Below are 20,934 nucleotides of genomic sequence, written 5' to 3'. Positions count from 1 at the left end.
CTGAGATCATCAGGAAGGTGGCCCACTTACTTCAGAAATCTATAAAGAATGAAATCCCAGGTCTCCTAATGTCACTAAATGCTGAGAAAGTGTTTGAGACAGTATTTTCTTAAGGCGGTATTAGATAAGATAGACCCAGTCCCCGCCATGAAAACAGTGGATATTGGCTAGCAGCATACAGCTGGAGGTTGGAATTAAAGTAAATGGAAAATAGTTCTGCCAAATTTCAGCTCCAGAGGGGAACACACCAGGGCTGCCCCCATTTACCATTCTTTGTCCTCACAATGGAACCAATAGCAGCTCTTATACAAGTAAATAAAAATTATTAGAAGGGTGAAATTTGGAGCAGAGAAGCACAAAATAAGCCTTAGCCATCTCGAAAGGCCATGGCATTCTAACTCTCTTCGTTAGGGTGAATTATTGCAGTGAAAATTAATATCATACCCCAAAGTATATCGGTTTCTACCTAAATTGTATCCCACTAATCTCATTGTTGCAGTGTTTTGAAGTTGAGCTTCTAATACCCTTAAGTTTGCACTGTGGTTAAAGAACTTGGTGAACCAGTTCCATGAAAGGGGGCTCCTTCTGTGTCCGTGTACCAGTGTTTTTGTGTTTCACGCCATTGGAAGAGTTCCTCTCTTTGAGCTGGCGTTCACATAGGTACAATTACATCCTTGGCTGTATCTATGGGTTTTCAAAGTCAAGCTAACATAAATTTAATCTCTAGAGCTGCTGCTTCAAATATTCATTTTTCATTCTATAAGAGATATCATCTGACTGACCGCTGATGCTTAATTTGCTCCATCTCATTTGAAAACTCCTTTGGCTAATCTTGTGCTGGCTCGCACAGCTCTTATCACCATCAATGTTTTTGTGCTTGGAAATCTTATGTATTGGAAAGCAAGGGAGCCGCCTGGCCCTAAAAATGTGAAAATGTTTATCCCATGGTCAGTCTTCTGCTTTTAAGGCCTCAGTACCAGTATTATAGTTACCAGGTGATATTAATATCCAGTGAACTTATAGATTCCAGAAAGAGGAAATAATATGCCTTACCCACAATTACTACTCCGTTTTCTGAATGTTCCCCGTGTTACAAGCCATTTTCTGCTCACAAATTCCAGCTGCTCAGAGCAAATAGAATTTCTATCTGGAGAGGCAAATGGTGATATTGGGTTTGGATTACCAGATACAGTAATACCACCTGCTTATGCCACTTACAATAATGCCTGTATTGGTGTGAAGTGATTTGACGCTGAAAACCATGTGGCAGCATTACTCTCAACTACATGTATTGAGAACCTATCACAAGCCCACGTTTCTTCACAACAGGTTCCTTGAAATGGCATGCGCTCTTTCCCAGATATGTGAAGTGGCATTCCCGCAAAGAAAAGGAAATCAGTGTGTGGGTTTGAATGCCTGTGAGGGGTGGAGCACAGCTTAGTACTCGTGGTCGTACTTGCCTTTAGGTCAACCCGGCGGTGCCCAGTTGGCTAGTCTGACAGATTTGTGTTTGGGCCGTTTTTGTTTAGCAGTTGTGGGCTGGTTTTATGGCCAGGAAGTCTGGTTTTTAGGTCTTGCCTGAGCCAGCACACATGCGCTGCCCTTCGAGGCTTTTAGTAAGGGCTTTAAACTCGGAACACATGCTTGTGCGTGTGCTTTTTTTCCCTTCACCCGCTATTGGCCTTTGCATGCATCTTTCTAAGAAAGACAGCATGCAATTGGCCAAAGGCGGGTGCATGTCCCGCCTTCTCTCTTCCCTGGCCTAGGGAGCTCGGGAGCGAGAAGCGGCCCTGCACTGTGGCAGCTGCATTACTGACATTCTTTGCAGTGCGCACCACTCGCAGGCTTGTTTACTCGCGGGCCTGTTTACCGCTTTACATCTTCATAATTAACTAGTTATGTTCTAATCAATAGTCGCGATCCCGATTCCACAATGTAAACCAGATAAACGAGGTAACGGTGGAGGGAGGTCAGCTTCATTTTATTAAAAAGCTCACAACACTTGGCCAATTTCATTCCGGAGCGTCTGGCGGCATAGGGGGGAGTCTTACCAGCGGCCCTGCAGATGGTGGACCAAGCACAGGGAGAAACGGGGGCGAGCACGGGAAGAAACAGCTGGTACTTACCTGGCGGAGTGGGCAAAGCAGAGGGCGGCCACCGCAAGCATTTCTTTTTTTATTCCCTGTCATGTAAATTTACAACGAGCTGACTCAGGCTCAAGGGGGTAAAAAGGGGCGGTTTGGCATTCATGAGACTGCAACTCTCCTCTACCGCCGTAAGAACAATTACCTAGAAGCCCACAAAAGACAGCATCTTTAAATACAACTTCAACGAACATTGCTTCAGAGGCTGCAGAAGTCTCTCTCCCGACTTGTTTCCACGTCAGTGCACAAATGCCTACACGGACACGGGGAAAGGTAGAACATGCCGTCCCTCCATGAAACGAAGGTAATCAGAGAGAAAGGCTAACATACACTGTGAGAGAAAAGGCAGCTACCTATTCAAATACTATCATATGAACCACTGAGAAGAGAAAATAAGAAATGTTATTCAGATCTCATTAGAAATTATTTCATTCACAGCATTACCGTGTTCTGTGGTACTTTACATTCTCGAATCTTCTAGTAAGTGCAACCTTACTGGCTCTCGCTCTCCAATGCCTAGACACAGAATTTAGTGTGAACCCCATAGCTTGTTTTCTAAAGGCCTGTATTAACTATTGCAGAGTTTTTGATTGAACTAGAGTAACTGTTGCTCTGCTTCTTTAAATGGCTTGAAAACTCTTGAACTTGTGGCTGGTTAGCACTAGCTCCTTATGTTGCTAGTAGATTGCATCTAATTGAACTATACCATGTAAACACTGCTATTTTTTATAGAAAAAAAAACGTAATGCACTTTCCTAAAATATGCTGCTATTTGTGAACCCTGTCGTTAGCCGTAAAGAACTGTGTTGAAAAAGTATATAAACTGGCTCTTCTGTATACTCTATACTCTGAAATGTCTGTCCACTTGTTGTATCTATTATATGCTATGGGCGTCAGTGTATATGTTGAGTAATGTTTTTATAATGTTTTTAACTGTATATTTTATTTGCTATCTTTGTGCTTTTATGGATATCTTATATCCAAATAAAGTTTTATCAAAGTCAAGGCTTTGCAAAGTGCTAATGAGCCACATTTGCTGAAGGACACCCACGCGATCAAATATCTATCTTAACTGACAACTCAGCATTTGACTGACTATTAAATTTGGTGAACCGCTAGCCACTCCCAACGGATGCCCCATTAACCGAGGTTGTGTTACATGCAAACTTGAGTACTTAAGTGTGCCAAATACGTTACTTTATTATTATTATATATTTATTTTAATTTGCTCTACACACATTAGAACAGGATATACAATACCCACACTCTGCTGGAAGATGGCTCTCTCACTGCCACTGGTTGCCATCACCGAAGAACACACAGAGGCAACACCTGTTCACAAACACTTTTAACTAGTGCTATGTGATGTCCTTGTGGTACGTTAAGGCAGTGCTTGGTGCACACCACCTTTTACCACAATATTATGATAGCAAGTTTGCGGAGGTGGTAATGTGACAAAGTGAGTTTTTTTTCTGTGGCATTGTGCTGTAGGTGTGATGTATTCTGTTGTTTTTTTGTGCTGCAATATTGCAATGTGATGAGTTGTCCTTTGGCTATGTTGCATTCTGTGTTTGTTAGGGTCAGTTACGTTTTAATTGTGCTATGCTGTATCTGAAAGAGACACGTTAGTGCTAGATTCCTTACCTTAGAATACCGCAAGCCTCAGACTGGATACGGAAAGTTTTTTCGTCAGGAGTACCCCTGCACGTCGGTAGGTGGCGCAGTGTGGCTCCGCGTCGGTCACTGGCATCGTAAGCGCCGAGATGACGTCACGGAGACTACTTAGGCACCACCCATGCTCCATGACCTTCTGCATTTGCTGGGGTTCTCCATCAAAATGCCGAAGACGCACCTGAGTCCCTCTCAGGAGCTCCCCTTCATTGGAGCGTTTCTGGATTCGACGCGGTTTCGGGTTTATCCTCCCGAGCAGCGAGTCCGGGATATTCAGGCTATGATTCCGATCTTCCAGCCTCTATCCCGGGTTTCAGTCAGGATGACCCTCCGGCTCCTGGGCCTGTTGGCCTCCTGCATCCTGCTATTGCAACATGCCAGATGGCATATGCGGGCTCTGTAGTGGCACCTGAAATTCCAGTGGTCGCAGCATCAGGGCAACCTGTCCGATCACGTCCAGATCTTGGAGGGCACTGCACGACAATTGCAGTGGTGGCTCACGAATCGCGATTGGGTCAATGGCAGATCCCTCTCCCTTCCCTAACCGGCGCACACAGTGGTGACGGATTCTTCCCTCCTGGGATGGGGAGGCCACTTGGGAGAGGTGGAGTTCGGAGGCATCTGGTACCAGGCAGAGACCCGCTCCTAATAAACCTTTTGGAGTTTTGGGCGATCCCACTTGCATTGAAGGCTTTCCTTCCCTCAGTCCGGGGAAGTGTGGTGCAGGTGTTCATGGACAACACCAGCGCTATGTGGTATTGCAACAAACAGGGCGGGGTGGGGTCGTGGACCCTGTGTCAGGAGGCTCTGCACCTCTGGACATGGCTGGAACATCAAGGCATCACCTTGGTGTCTCAACACCTGACAGGTTCTCTGAACGCCAGGGCGGACGAACTCAGCTGCCGGTACTTGATGGATCACGAATGGGGTCTGAACTGGGATGTGGCGCAAGGTCTCTTTCAGCAGTGGGGAGAGCCTTGGTTAGATCTATTCGCCACCGAAGAGAACGAGCAATGTCATAAGTTCTGCACATTGGAATTTCCAAGGCGGCACTCGCTCAGCGACGCTTTTCGTCGCAAGTGGAGTTGTGGTCTATTGTACGCCTTTCCTCCTATACCACTTCTGCCCAGAGTGCTGAAGAAGATTCGGCGTGACCGGGCCCAAGTCAGTCTTGTGGCTCCGGATTGGCCACGAAGATACTGGTATCCCAAGCTACTCAACATGGCGATCGATCCCCCGATCGACTGCCTCTTTGGGAGGATCTTCTGTCGCAGCAGCAGGGGACGGTCCTCCACCCTAACCTGTCCAGTCTACGCCTCTATGCGTGGAGATTGAGCGGCGAAAGTTGACGGCTTTCGATCTTCCTCCCAAAGTCTGTGATGTTATTCTGGCAGCCAGGTGTCCCTCCAATAAAACAGAATACGCCTGCAGGTGGAACAAGTTTGTGGCATGGCGCACAGCTAAGTCTGTGGATCCCCTTTCTGCCCTCTTACTGAAGTCATTCTGTTTCTTCTTTCTTTGGCCCAGCAGGGCTCTGCTCTGGGCACTATACAAGGTTATCTTTCGGCCATCTCCGCCTTTCTACGGCTTTCAGATCAGCCTTCTCCTATTAAGTCTCCGGTTGTTAATCGTTTCCTGAAAGGCATTACGCACACCTTTCCTCCCGTGCCATTCATTATCCCTCAATGGGACTTAAACCTTGTCTTAACATATCTGATGTGCGCTCCCTTTGAGCCCCTTCATAACTGTCCTTTGCGTTACCTCACTCTCAAGACGGCTTTCCTGGTAGCTATCACCTCTACCAGAAGAGTGAGTGAGCTCCAGGCTCTTTCTTCCAAACCTCCTTTCCTTTCTGTTCATCCGGACAATGTTGTTTTAACGACCTGTCCTTCTTTCTTGCCAATGGTTGTCACGCCCTTCCACATCGGGCAGACCATCTCTTTGCCCACCTTATTTCCGCCTCGCGTATCCTTGAAAAGAGGAAGCGAGGCTCCACTGTCTGGACCCAAAACGTGCGCTCTCGTTCTATCTGATGCGCACACAACAGTTCCAGGTGGATGCCCAGCTCATTATTGGCTACGTAGGCACTAAAAAAGGTCAGGCCGTGCACAAACTGACCATCTTTCGGTGGGTTGTTCCTTGCATCAAAGCATGTTACTCATTGGCTAAGAAGGAGCCTCCTGTGGGGCTGCGTGCCCATTCTACGAGGGCATCGACAGCTACTGCTGCCTTGGGACGCGACGTTCCCTTGCACGACATTTGTCAGGCAGCTATGTTGGCTTGTCTGCATACGTTTACCAAGCATTACTGCCTTGACAGTCAAGTCCGGAGAGACAGCTTCTTTGGCCGTTCTGTTCTCGGTGACTTTCTGGTGTAATCTTGTTCGCAGACCCACCTCCGGGGTTGGTATTGCTTGGGTATCTATTCTAAGGTAAGGAATCTATCACTAACGTGTCTCTTTCAGATGCACAAGTTACTACTTGTGTAACAATATATCTGTAAGAGACATTAGTTAGTGATAGATTCCTTACCGCCCCACCCATCCTCCCCGTTCTGTGAACTGATTTCTAGGGTTAAGGTCATCCCTTTCAGGGCCGTAGTTTTATGGCACCAATGGTCAGTTTCTTGCATGGCTCTGTATTCCGGGTGCGGAAAGTTGTGTACAGAACTGACGTCAGCACGCATGGGTGGCGCCAAAGTAGTCTCCGTGAGGTTATCTTGGCGCTTACGACGCCAGCGACGGACGCAGAGCCGCACAACGCCACCTACCGACGCGTAGGGGTACTGCTGACAAAAAAACTTTCCGGATCCAGTCTGACGCCTGGGGATATTCTGAGGTAAGGAATCTATCACTAACTAATGTCTCTTACAGATATATCGTTTCACAAGTAGAAACTTGTGCTTTTGGTATGTTATGGTATCGGCATGTTACTGTACTGTGTTCAGTTGTTCACTTGAGATATGCCAACAAAAGATGCAACATTTCCAAACAAAAGCAGCAGCACATTTGTGTGTCATTCAACCATTTACCACAGTCTAAGTTGGTACAATACTGCTCAAGCCCTTCAACCTACTGTAGCCCAGTTTATATGATATGGCCCCAACTAGTTTCACTTCCTACTCTTTACAACATCTACCCACTTCCAAATAACTCTCTTCCTTCATCTACTTCTCCCCTCTCCATATGACCCCCTCCAGTCGACCTTCCTCTGCTTGCTGTAATGTTGCCCTGCAACCAACCTTCCCTCCTTTGTTCTTGTTGCCCTCCCACACCCACCGTACCTCCATTGTCTGTGTTGCCCCCCCCAGGCTGCTGCCCCTCTGGTGTCCATGTTGCCCCCCACCTGCCCTCCCTTCATTGTTTGTGTTGCCCTTACCACCAGCCCTAACTCTGCTGCTCACCATAGTAAAAAAAAAAAAAAAAACATTGGCATAGCCAATAGGTCTCGCCTTTATGACCTTATAAGTGTTTAACCATGCAACGGTTGATGTTGTTGCACCAAGGATATTGTGCTGGATAAATAAACACTTATAAGGTCCCAAAGGCGAGACCTATTGGCTATGCCAATGCTTGTTACTGTTAATGTTCAACATTTTTACACATTTTTAGCTATCTGCTTCGCTAATGGGGGCCACTTATATGGTGGTGCCTGGGTCTATTTGCTATTTTCCATTCCGTCCGTGGCAGTGCTTAACCTTGTATGCTCTGGGAACTTATTTCCAGGTAAAGTATGTGGTCTATTCTAGTCTTGTTCATCAAGAACGTTGTTGTATATCCCAAACGTTGTCAAGGGAGAAGGATGGAGGGCTGCTTTTGAGGTAACATTATTTATGATTGCTTTTGCATGCTTTATTCTGACAATCCTTGTTTCCCTTTCAAATAGATCTCTGTTGCATTAAGAAGCATGTCATATTTAAAGATTGATCAGACATATTCAGTGAACCTCGACTGCCTAATTGAAGATGCTTTCCTGCCTAAGTCTTATGAGGTAATCCTGTTTAACAGTTTTTCTTCACCCAGCATTATGAAACAGTGTATAATAAATAAAAGCAGTTGGTGTTTATTGAATTTCATAATGTGCCTCATAATTGTTAGAGTGTAAAATCAGTTTCACAAAGTATAATAATGTATGCAATTACGTCATATTCCTGATATGTTTATTATACTCATTGTTTGTTGAAACTCATTGTTTTTGCAAAATGAACCCATTTCTTTCAGACTGTACCTTGCCAGACCGTTTAGGCTCGAGTGTCCCAAGAATTGTCTCTATTGGAACAGGACCAAGACTGATTTGCATTTGGCTGGTTCCGTTCGGAGGTGGCATAGTGGGCAAAAAAATGATGAAATAAAGCTGTCCTACAATTCTCGCTAGAGGACCACACCAGAGGACAAGAAAGGGCAACTTAGAGGGTAAAGACTACGTCAAATATGTATACATTCAAGGGGATAGTGTAGACTGATTAAAATTTAGCAGGTGTATTCGCTCTTAAATGGAGTCAGTCCATGGTTAAGAAAAGGTTTAAAATGTGTATTCTGATTAAAATAATTTTAGTGTATATCCTTCTTGAAAAATAAAATCTGACCCTCCTCCCTCCTCCAATGTGGCGCGCAGGCTTGGGGCTTTTTCAAGGCTGCATGTGTTTTGCATGTAACCAACTCTGTGAGAGATTTTTTTTTAATTATTAAATAAACTAAAATACACAATAAATTTGTCAAATTGAATCAAAACAACAAGAAAAGACATACAAAAAATAAATGAAAACAAAATAAAACAAGCAAGTTAACATTCTGGTTATTGTATCATCTTCATATATGTACTAATAATTGGTGAGGTGTACACTGCAAGCTGTGCCACAGTAGCCATATGCCCGCAGTGTAAGTGTAAAATAGAGAAAACTCATTGACGTGTAGTAGTGCTCAAATTAGATTGTTATTGGGGGGAAATGGTGCCCGTGTTTGAGTGCATAATGCTGACACGTGAGAGGCATGCTAAGATTGAGGTAAGTAGTGTTCCAATGAACTTTAGTTTCTAAACCAAACCCTACCATAAAACAGCTATTGAGGTGTGTATGTGATTAATTCATACCTAAGGGAGTTTCAGTAAAGCTTCATGGTGAAATTGATGGCTAGTCATGAGGGGTAATACTACTGTTGGTTTCAGGCACGTCTGGCATTAGGGCATGAATCCTTCCATCAAATGTATGTTGAGCGAGTGCTGTTAAAAAAACACAAGGTAAAGAGAAAAATTGCAAAGTTGGATGCTATGTTTAATTAGAGAAGGCGAGGGGGAAGAATAAAAGAAATAAAAGGCGGCTGGGGTGGCAACATACTTATCCTACCTTTTTTCGTAATTACATCTGCGAATCGGCAATAATCTATTGCTGGGAGTCGAGGCCCGTGTGCCCCCTTCCTTATTTAAAAAAAATGCCCCTGGCCCACCCACAGGCTGATAATTAACGAAGCGTGTGAGCCCACGCTTTGTTTTTTTTTTTTACATTTTTAGCGGGATCCGCATATCCCACCAAAATATATAAAAACAATGCTTTTTTGGCTCTGCGGGTCAGGGACTTCTACCTCTCCCCCCTCCCCCCCTTTATTTTTTTTATCCTGAAGCTGAGTCCCAAGAATGCTACCAGTTCTTCCTGGTTTGAAGTATTGTCAGCCAATCAAATCTCAGCACGAGATCGGGAGGGGTCAAGGATCCTCACTACCCCAATGAATCATTCAGTCAGTCAATCAGGAGTTTGTAGAGCACGGCTACTCACCCGTGAAGGTCTCAAGGCGCAGGGGGGTGGTATGGCTGCTAACATGTCTGGACACGGACGTTCTGTCGAAGAACCAGGTCTTGAGATCCTTCCTGAATTGGATTGGCGACAGGAATTCCCTGAGCTATATGGGCATGGTGTTACAGGTCTTGGCAGCGAGGCAGGAAAAGGATCTTCCTTGTCTGGCGAGTATGTGAAATGAGAGGCTGTGGTACAGATATGCTGGTCCTGCTTCGTGAAGAGCTTTGTAGGCATGTGTGAGGGGCTTGAAGGTGATTCTTTTGTTGACTGGGACGTCTCGTGATTAGGGTGCGGTGGGAAACTGTGTTAAAAGCGGCGGAGAGGTCCAGTAGGATGAAGGCTGCGTTTTTTTCCTGGTCAAGGATGGATTAACACCAGATCACAAAAAGACTCTTCCTTGAACCAACATCTATATTTCTGCCAAATTTGGTGTGATTCCATTAAGCAGTTCAGACTGTTGCTGTGTCTAAAGGTCCTGTCGAAATTAACACGGGAAAAACATGTTTTTTGCTTCCCATCCCCACCTTTTGTTGCCCCCGCTGGACGTATCACCCTGAAATTTCCATCCATGCTCAACAAGAATCACCTGGGCACTTTTTGGGAAAATTTCGTGAAGATTCGTCAATCAACACCAAATATATAGGCAAGTCCAAAACCGCTTTTCGTATGGAAACTTCATCCACACTATAACTACCTATTGGCGACTGCCAGTAGGTGGTATATATATATATATATATCCACGGCGAACGAAACACGTCAGGACTCTGCCACATGCTATCCCAAATTCTTCATTAAAATCGGCAAACTATAAGTTTTGTGTGCGGCTCAATATTCTTTCCAGCAGGGGAGAAATGTGAATTTATATATATATATATGGCAGCGTGAACAAGGGCACCTCTGCCTGAAACGCGTCGCTGGTTCTGTGGGTTATGTGTAAATAAATTACATCTCGCTGACTTTGCTGGTCCGTTCCTCTACTTGCTGGCGTGGAAGCGGGGGCAGCGAGCGCAGAGCGTGCTGAGGAGGAGCTGTGTTCCCATATATATATATATATATATATATATATATATAGATCTATATATATATAGATATATATATAGATATATTTTCATGGAATAAAACCAAGGTTACAAGGACGTTATAGTTAGGGAATATAATTTATAATTTAAAAAACTCAAAAATTAACTGAAAAAAACCAAAGGTTATGGGAACATTATAGTTAGTTTCAGATTTTACACCCACAAAACCAAAGAAATTCAGCATTTTTTTAATTGTATTTCTTTATTTATCATTTTGCAAACAGAGTACAGTCAGTTGTAATTAGCACCATTTACAATGTGAACATAAAACAAACATTTACGTGTGGTGAGAGAGTTTACGCTAATTCCCATGGGGTTGCCAACAAGTAGAAAAAAATGTTCCCTTGGCGGACAAGACTAAATTACCGGCCCTATATATTGACATACATAGGTCATCCAAACATTGACCCTGGGTCCAACACACTATAATACACCCACACAAAAGTACTGTAGCTCAGTATTTATTTTTAGATTAAAAAAAATACTTTTTCATGAATATTACACTTTTTTTTAAAAACAGTAACACATTACGCGCCTGCATCAAAACACATTACAATTTCATGAACACAGTTTTTGCACATATAAAAAGTTAAAAACACATTACCTTAAAAAAATGTCATCAGCATTAATTGGCTATACAGAGAAATCACATGAAGGGAGAGACATACAAAGACATTACTAATCAGTCATTGAATTTTTGCACATCTGAGAACTTAGCAATCACATAATCTAAACCTGGACCCGTTTTATATCTTGTCTACAGGATAGATTTGTTCTCTTGATTGTGCAGAAGTGGCGTCGACGCGTTTCGATGGCGTTTCTCAATATTCTACCATCTTTATCAAGACTAACTGATCAGTCTCTCCTTGTTACTGGGCACTGGTTGGTTGCCATTGACAGTATTAAACCTGTGGGTAAACATATTACCGTAAATGAATGTAGTTTTGATTCTATTCAGACGTTTTATATATTATCACTCAGCTAATTAAAGTACATTCTTATTTTACAGGAGGCTGTGATTCTCATAATCATTCTAACCATGCTATACAATGACATAAATCTTCACACAATACCCTCATATACGATACTGAGTTTAAGTCATTCTATATTGATTATAAACCTATACATTTCCTTTTAAGAAACATGGACCGAACCTGTTGCTCAATACCTTCATTTTTCCTGCATTCTATTTTATTGCAAGCTGTTGTCTCTTATACCAGTTTCTGGGTTATCGGCAGTCCTATAGACCTACACCCTCTTAAAGGAAACTCCTATTAATCTTATCTGAAATTCAACTGCTTGTTCTCCCTTACTCCTGTACTATAACTATATAAATTGGTAATTTTGTGTATCCTATATCATACACTGCCACAATAGACTATCTGCGTCTAATAGAGCTTATAAAGGAATTATGTCATTTACCTGATTACATATCAAATAGTCCTTTTTTCAGGAGTTCTCAAGGTTCAGTTATTCAGCTCTTCACTGTAGTATGTTCTTACTACAATATGAATAAAGTACTTTCGTTATCCTATATTCTTATCTTGTTGTCGTCTAGTTCTAACATTGTCTCCAGTTTTTAGGTCGAGCGACCTATCTCAATGCGCATGCAAGATATATAGGGCTTTAAACAGACTTTAACTAACTGGCGATTTGATGCTGTGCCCGTGCGCTTTTAGGTCAATGCGCTTGCGCGTGCACAGCATCAAATCGTCAGCCATCTGTTGCCCAGCTTGGTGCCGCTCCACCCCCTGCGGCATCAAAGGCTTTCACGGCCGGCCGGCCGTGCTTTCAGTTTCAGGAGCGCTGCATTGTTTTCACGGCCGGCCTCCGGCCGTGACTCGCATTTCTCCTTCCGTCCAGCGCTGCCTTGTTCTTCTTTATTGGCGTCCCCTATTCATTGGCGTCCCCTATTCAGCTCACGCACATCGGCGGTAATCCTCTTAGTACAGTAGCTAAGTGCAGCTGCTGCCGCCAGTGACAACACCCGCGTGCCCGCTGATCAATGGGAATTACCAGAGAAAGCAGCGCGAGGCATTAAGTTAAACACAGTAATAGATCTCACAAGGCACATTTTACAGAAAGCTATCTGGGCACAAACCAATCCATCCGCAAGTAAATCCATCATCATGCCCTCTACGTCGAAAAATGTGAGGTATGTGTAATGGTCAATCTGGTGCACATTATTTAGCCTATGGTGATGTAATGACGTGCGTTTTTTGCTTACTTCTTAATGAATAACTTGATCGTCTGCCTCCAAGGACGGGCCCCTTTCTGAGGTTGAAGCAGGAACTATATGATAATACGAAACTGAATGATCTAGCGCTAGTAGCCAAATACCTTGCGTGGAAAGGGGGCACTAACCTTTAATAATGGCCTGCCCTCCACAATGCTGAAGTTTGTGAGGTCATAATGCCCCACAGGCCGATCGGAATGTCTCGCAAAAATGTTTCCTCTGCTACTTAACTCTTCCGAAGATAGTCATTGTAGCCCCGCACGTGCCTGGTAACCGAGATAGCTTATCAAGTACATTTTGCTAAAGCGCAACGCTGTGTTTGCTTTCGTTTTTTTTTATTATAAAAACAAGAGTTTAAGAGAGAGTACGTTGAATCCCTGATGCTCCCAGGTATGTTTAAAATACATTAGTGCATGTTTTTGATACCATTATCATTGAGATAATGGCGTTTCGTCTTCCTAGTTCCTGTTTACTAATTCTACACAGACTTTAAGGGGGGGCAGATTACAAACATTTGCCACTGTGCAGGGCAATTTTAACCAGACATCTTCAACAACTGACCAGCAAATAAACATACTTTGCAGAGAATGACACTTGTAAAGGCAGCATTGTTGCAATGAACAGCTGGCCCCAATGTCTTAATCTATCTTTTTTTCTTTCCTTCGTTTAGTTCTTTTTCTTCCCTTTAATCTTTTTCTTCACTTCATTCTTTCCATTTTTCTCTTTATTTATTTACCTGTATGTTTCCATTTTGCCATCCTTATTTATTTACTTCTTTTTCTTTCCTTCCTTCCTTCTTCCAATCTCCATTTTATTTTCTTCTTTACTGCCTTTCTTTTTTCCATCTTTCCTTGCATCCTTCATTATTTCATTCTTTGTTGCATTTATTTCCTTCTTTACTGCATTTTCTTTTTTCTGCTTGTTTTTTTTTTTACCAGCGGGCAGTCTCTTGCCCTCGGCTGCTTCTATAAAATTGTCCGAGCTTAAATTAGGGCGCTGTCTGCCCGGACGCTTAGCCCTCTCTTTAAGTTTGTCTTAAAAACATTCCACGCTCTGCCTTTGTCACATACTGCCCCCCGCCCATGCTGTGCGCTAAAAATCAACATTTCTGCCCTTCTCGCGCTGATAGTCTGCCCCATGCTAAGTGTCCCTCTCAACCCAAGTACTCTGCGCGCCACGCTGTCTCCTGCCCACGCTCTGCCTCTCAGTCACATGCTGCCTTCTCCGTTCCCCCAACACCGTCCATGCTGTGCACCACTCTGTCCGCCCCATGGCACTGCACCCTCACACACACTGCACCCTCACACACACTGCACCCTCACACACTGCCCCCTCCGACACTGCCCCCTCACACACTGCGCCCTCACACACTGCGCCCTCACACTCCACACCCTCACACACACTGCACCCTCACACACACACTGCACCCTCACACACACACACTGCACCCTCACACACACACTGCACCCTCACACACACACTGCACCCTCACACACACTGCACCCTCACACACACACTGCACCCTCACACACACTGCACCCTCACACACACACTGCACCCTCACACACACACTGCACCCTCACACACCGCACCCTCACACACCGCACCCTCACACACACTGCACACACTGTACCCTCACACACTGCACCCTCACACACTGCACCCTCACACACTGCACCCTCACACACTGCACCCTCACACACTGCACCCTCACACACACTGCACCCTCACACACACACTGCACCCTCACACACACACTGCACCCTCACACACACTGCACCCTCACACATACTGCACCCTCACACATACTGCACCCTCACACATACTGCACCCTCACACATACTGCACCCTCACACACACTGCACCCTCACACACACTGCACCCTCACACACTGCACCCTCACACACTGCACCCTCACACACTGCACCCTCACACACTGCACCCTCACACACTGCACCCTCACACACCACACCCTCACACACCGCACCCTCACACACACTGCACACACTGTACCCTCACACACTGCACCTTCACACACTGCACCCTCACACACTGCACCCTCACACACACTGCACCCTCACACACTCTGCACCCATACATACTCTGCACCCTCACACTCTGCACCCTCACACACTGCACCCTCATACACTCTGCACCCTCACACACACTACACCCTCACACACACTACACCCTCACAATCTCTGCACCCACACACACACTGCACCCACACACTCTGCACCCTCACACACTCTGCAATGGAACATACACTCCAAATACCACTCAGTGCCATAATTACACGCCACATAATTACACTGCACTCAATGCAATATACACTCCAAATACCACTCAGTGCCACATATTTACACTCTACTGAATGCAACACACACTCCACACAATACCACTCAGTGCCACATAATTAATGCTACATAATTACACTGCGCTCAACGCAACATACACTCTAAATACCACTCAGTGCCACATAATTACACGCCACATAATTACACTGCACTCAATGCAACATACACTCCAAATACCACTCAGTGCCACATATTTACACTCTACTGAATGCAACACACACTCCACACAATACCACTCAGTGCCACATAATGTAATGCTACATAATTACACTGCACTCAATGCAACATACACTCCAATCAATACCACTCAGTGCCACATAATTACATGCCACACAATTACACTCTACTGAATACAACATACACTCCTCATAATACCACTCAGTGCCACATAATGACATGCACCATAATTACACTCTACTCATTGCAACATAAAAAAACTCCACATAATACCACACAGTGCCACATATTTATATGCTACATAATTACACTGCACTCAATGCAACATACACTCCAACTAATACCACTCAGTGCCACATAATTACACACCACACAATTACACTCTACTGAATACAACATAACCTCCCCATAATACCACTCAGTGCCACATAATTATATGCAACATAATTGCACTGCACTCAATGCAACATACACTCCAAATACCACTCAGTGCCAGATAATTACACACCACATAATTACACTCTACTGAATGCAACACACACTCCACACAATACCACTCCATGCCACATAATTATATGCTACATAATTACACTGCACTCAATGCAACATACACTCCAAATACCACTCAGTGCCACATAATTATACACCACAAAATTACTCTACTGAATACAACATACACTCCCCATATTACCACTCAGTGCCACATAATTACACGCCACATAATTACACTCTTCTCAATGCAACGTAAATACACTCCACATAATACCACTCAGTGCCATATAATTACACACCTCATACTTACACTCTACTCAATGCAACATAAATACACTTTATCTGTCTATCTATCGCCCTCACTCTATCTGTCTTATCTATAGCCCTCACTCTAATGCCCTCACTCTAATGCCCTCACTCTATCGCCCTCACTCTATCGCCCTCACTCTATCGCCCTCACTCTATCTATTTATCGCCCTCACTCTATCTATTTATCGCCCTCACTCTATCTATTTATCGCCCTCACTCTATCTATCTATTGCCCTCACTCTATCTATCTATCGCCCTCACTCTATCTATCTATCGCCCTCACTCTATCTGTCTATCTATCTATCACATCACCACAGCATCACTCGGGGGCACCACAACATCACTATGCGCTACCACAGCATCACTCGTCGCCACCACAACATCACTCAGTGCCACCACAGCATCAATCTGTGCAACCATTCAGCAACAACTGGTTCAAATATGTTCTCTCAATGTTTCAAGCTTTATTACAAATGTCACCAAAAGATGTTAATATTTCACTTCTGTTCTTGGATTTCGTCACAATAAAATACAATGAGTTATTTACAAAAGCTATTTCCATTATAAATTACAATAACTTTTATTTAAGTATTAATTATTAAAAAAATTAAAAGCCATTTTTATTTGTAATATCAATACATCTAAGTCACGTAAATACAACACATATTGCATTACAAATGCTATAGGTGTCACATTTGCGAAAGTTAAAACTATTGGCATTGTAAATGACAAAGCTATTAATTTCGCTATTTTCAAAACCAACACATAAATAAAAAAATTGTCATTTACAATACCAATAGCTCAAACTTTCCTAATGCGAGACCTATTGCATTGCAAATGCTTGTTACCTTTTAGCGAGTTTTACTCTTCATAAAGTCCGCCCTTTCCTTTCCATTTAGAATGTACCTTGTTGCCTGTGGGATAAGAAGGGATATGCTTACCTACATTATAATTAACCCATTACTCATCTTCCCTCACTTTGTACTCATGGTTTATTTCTTTATTACCTGATATTTAAAAAATATTTTGGAGCAGGGTCCCCTTACGATTTTTCGGGATATGTATGGGCGGTCTCTATTTTGTTCACCCTTTCAGTTTCCACACATAACGATATTCCCCAAGTCCTCGTTTCTAAGAGTGACAGAAAAACAAAATACCCATGTTTTAATTATTGTGTATTGAGTTTAACGCTGGCTCTTTTCTTCGATGGTATTTCTACTATCTTACCGTGTTTGTGCAGAGAACTCCACATCACCGGGTGGGTTTATCTCTATTCTCTCTATTTCGTCTTGGTCTCTATTTGAGTAAATACATGGAGAGGGGGGGCCAGTTACTCGTGCATTTTACTGTCTAATTTCAGAGAGTTTAAACATCTAAATGGGGCAATTTCCTTACTGGTTCGAAACGAGTTGCAGGCGTTGTCTCCCGGCGCCCTTTTGCTCCGATACTCCTTTCTCCTTTAGCGCTTGAAATGAAGCAGTCCGTTTGGTTCCGCTATAACACTATTTAAACACGATCAGTCGCGCAATCATTGGCTCACCCTAATGGTTAGCAGCTGAGCCTTTTTATTTTTCCCGCATTATCTATCATACTCTGTTTCCCGTGTTCCAAGCCTCGTTCTGGACCGCGTTCGAGGCGGCTTCCAAGCCTCGTTTTCAGGCGCGGCCATATTGCTATTCATATCACATCACCTAGAGCTAGGCAACATGTCTCAAGCCTCGCTCTGGTTTCAGACAAATTAAATATTTCATATATTTTACCTCAAGTGTATTATCAGTTTAATTGTGCATTTTAACTTAATTTTATTTTTCTTGAATTTTAATTTTAATTTTGATTTTCTAAAAACGAGTAACACTCATTTTCATATTGGACATGAACCCTCTTCAACTAAGCTCGAATATATTCAGAGTAAGTAGGTGATTACTGCCTCTAATGGCTTGCTACTATTGTCATCCAGTCCTCCCTGGAATTAAGACCCTTGTTGATTGTGTCCAAATGGCACATATACCACTGTTCACGTGATTTCCTAAGCACTTCTAGGTTGCCCCCCCTCCTGCTGATATTCACTTTCTCCAGGATGAACCATGAGAATTGATTACATCCATGGTTGTTCAGTAAGAAATGTTCAGTTATAGGGGCATTTTCCTTATGGTTTTTTAGCGCTGATCTGTGCTCCAATAGTCTGACTCGAAGTTCCCTTCCCGTCTCCCCCACGTAGCCTAAGCCACATGGGCAGACTAGGAGGTAGATGACACTTTTACTCCTGCAATTGTTTAGACATTTGGAGACCATTGTTTTGCCATTGAAGTTCAGTGTTTTACTCGCAATGCAGTTCGGGCAAATAGAGCATGAACCGCACCTGTAATTGCCCACTGCTTTTCCTTTCCCAGTCAAGGTGGTTTGGTTAATTATGGCGGGATTTTTATACGTATGTACTAGTGTGTTCCTATGTGTCTTATTTCGCCTAAATGAGAACAGTGGGTTGGGGAGCGGTATTGCTACCCCACTATTCAGAACTTTCCAATTACGATTTACTATCTTTTTTATTTTATTGCGAAGTCTTGAATACTGGCTAACAAACACAATTCTATCATGTGTTTTATTAGTTTTCTGTCGATTCATATCTAACAGCGCATTTCTGTCGTAAAATCTTGCGCGTTTCAGGGACTGTTTTATTCATTTTCTCGGATATCCTCGTTCGCGTAATTTTTTGTCCATGATATCCGCATGGTAGTAGAAATCTTCCAAAGTCGTACAATTAGGAACTGTGAATTCCACTGGGTGGTACTCCTTCTTTTGTTCTTTATTGATATACCCAGGGGTACAGGAGTATTCCCCCGTTCACTTGGTGAACCAAATACCTTGCTCTCCCCTCTGTTTTTCATATGTGAGAAACCGCCCACGCCCAAACATATACTGGCTGCACTAACAACCCTGCAGACAGCCCTGATCCGGGAGGCCCGAGATTTGGGACAAAGGATGGCCGCCATTGTTGTCCCGCCATCTTGTAACGGCACGGATCGCTCTCAAGGAGGCGCCGATGTGTCTGCCTCTGCTTCATCGACGTATTCCCCGGATGAGTCTCCATTCTTGGAGACGTGGATAGATTTGGTTCATGAGCTTACTGTGGATGCATCTGTGGCGCATGTGATTGTCTCACCGGGGCCTTTCCCTGATCGGCAAGTAGAGGAACAGCATCGATACACGGCTTGGGTGGCCCCGTCGGGGTTTTGGCGCTTCCCGCATCGTGTGTTTCCCTTTCCGTGTCTGGCGGGACTGTGTTCGGACTTGAGACTGTTGGCGGTGTTGACATTGTTCCGATCAGACTTCCGCCATGCATCATCGGCGAAATTTCGGTGGCTGGGGTCCTATGGAGCGGCGACACTGCCTGATCCTCCCGGTGTACTCGGACCCTTTGTGCTACTTTGTATCCCGTTTGAGGGATGGTTCAACGTTGGTACTATTGACAAACGAGGCCAGGGATGAATTTGATTGGAACATGGAGGGACTCATGGCTGGTTGATGGTGATTTGGGGGGCGCTTAGCGGGGTTGTCATTGATTGCGTTATACGTGATTGCTGCTACCTGTACTTCTTTTACCATTACTGTTTATACGATTTTTGCACGCGGAGGTGGGAGGGGCCGGATGACCAGATCGAGGGCCCTTCTCCTGTATTTTTTTTCTTCTTTTTCTCTTTTTCTTCTCTGTATTTCGGGTCTCTTATTTAGGGCGACAGGCACGCTGCTGGGGGGATAGGCCGTAGCCTTTTGCAGGGGTGCAGGGTTGGGGGATGGGTTTGTTATTTTGTTCTATCTTTGTTTCTATGGCCCTTTGCCCTTTTCCTTTTTCGATGTCATCGTCTTCCATGTCTCCCATATTGTGTTTCGCCTTGAGGGGCGGGGCTGGTTCGCCATGATTGCTTGGTGTTTATTGCATCTATCCTGACTCCTGTACCCCCTCCCCCATTTCTTTCATCTATGTACATCACTGGCGTAAAATCTTTTGCTTTAGTTAGCTGTATTAGGGGTGTGTGTGATTATGCGACATTGATTTTCATTTTATTTTTCGTTATTACAAGATGAACCGTCTCAGATCCTTCTTATCGCATGGTACTTTAATTATATGACGTATCCTGGATGCTACTCAGCTCTTGAACTCCGGACCGCTGTATGTTTTTATACTACATTATTTTTAATCGATTTGGATAGCGGCCGGCCGGACTGGTTGTAGGCCCATGTTTGTATTTCCGTACTATAACAATAAAGGTTCTTTAAAAATAAAAAATAAAAAAGAATATAGGATAACGAAAGTACTTTATTCATATTGTAGTAGGAACATACTACAGTGAAGGGCTGAATAACTGAACCTTGAGAACTCCTGGAAAAACGACTATTTGATATGTATTCAGGTAAATGACATCATTCCTTTATAAGCTCTATTAGACGCAGATAGTCTATTGTGGCAGTGTATGATATAGGATACACAAAATTACCAATTTATATGGTTATTGTACAGGAGTAAGGGAGAACAAGCAGTTGAATTTCTGATAATATTAATAGGAGTTTCCTTTAAGAGGGTGTAGGTCTATAGGACTGCCGATAACCCAGAAACTGGTATAAGAGACAACCGCTTGCAGTAAAATAGAATGCAGGAAAAATGAAGGTATTAAACAACAGGTTCG

General features: G+C 43.7%; 1 protein-coding gene and 1 long non-coding RNA gene across 5 annotated transcripts in view; one reads left to right on the top strand and one right to left on the bottom strand.

Moving 5' to 3' along the window:
• The window catches only part of HJURP (Holliday junction recognition protein), a 934,375-nt gene that overhangs the window by 566,842 nt on the left and 346,599 nt on the right, over window positions 1-20,934 (top strand). For 3 of the 4 annotated variants that reach the window (XM_078687703.1, XM_078687705.1, XM_078687704.1), the window contains one exon: window positions 7,700-7,804. In XM_078687703.1, the coding sequence (XP_078543829.1) occupies window positions 7,700-7,804 (105 nt within the window). Of the gene's footprint in view, window positions 1-7,699; window positions 7,805-8,034; window positions 8,199-20,934 lie in introns of those variants that run through there. The other variant, XM_078687706.1, reaches the window with a different exon arrangement.
• On the bottom strand, window positions 17,253-17,753 carry LOC144827439 (uncharacterized). Its single transcript, XR_013610187.1, has 3 exons — window positions 17,648-17,753; window positions 17,480-17,548; window positions 17,253-17,383 (listed from the first exon to the last, which is right to left on the bottom strand). It is a non-coding gene; the product is annotated as an uncharacterized LOC144827439 (long non-coding RNA).

The sequence above is a fragment of the Lissotriton helveticus genome, chromosome 4_1 (genome assembly GCF_964261635.1).
Source record: "Lissotriton helveticus chromosome 4_1, aLisHel1.1, whole genome shotgun sequence".
NCBI classification, from domain to species: Eukaryota; Metazoa; Chordata; class Amphibia; order Caudata; family Salamandridae; genus Lissotriton; species Lissotriton helveticus.
This window is presented reverse-complemented; position numbering and strand designations above follow the sequence as displayed.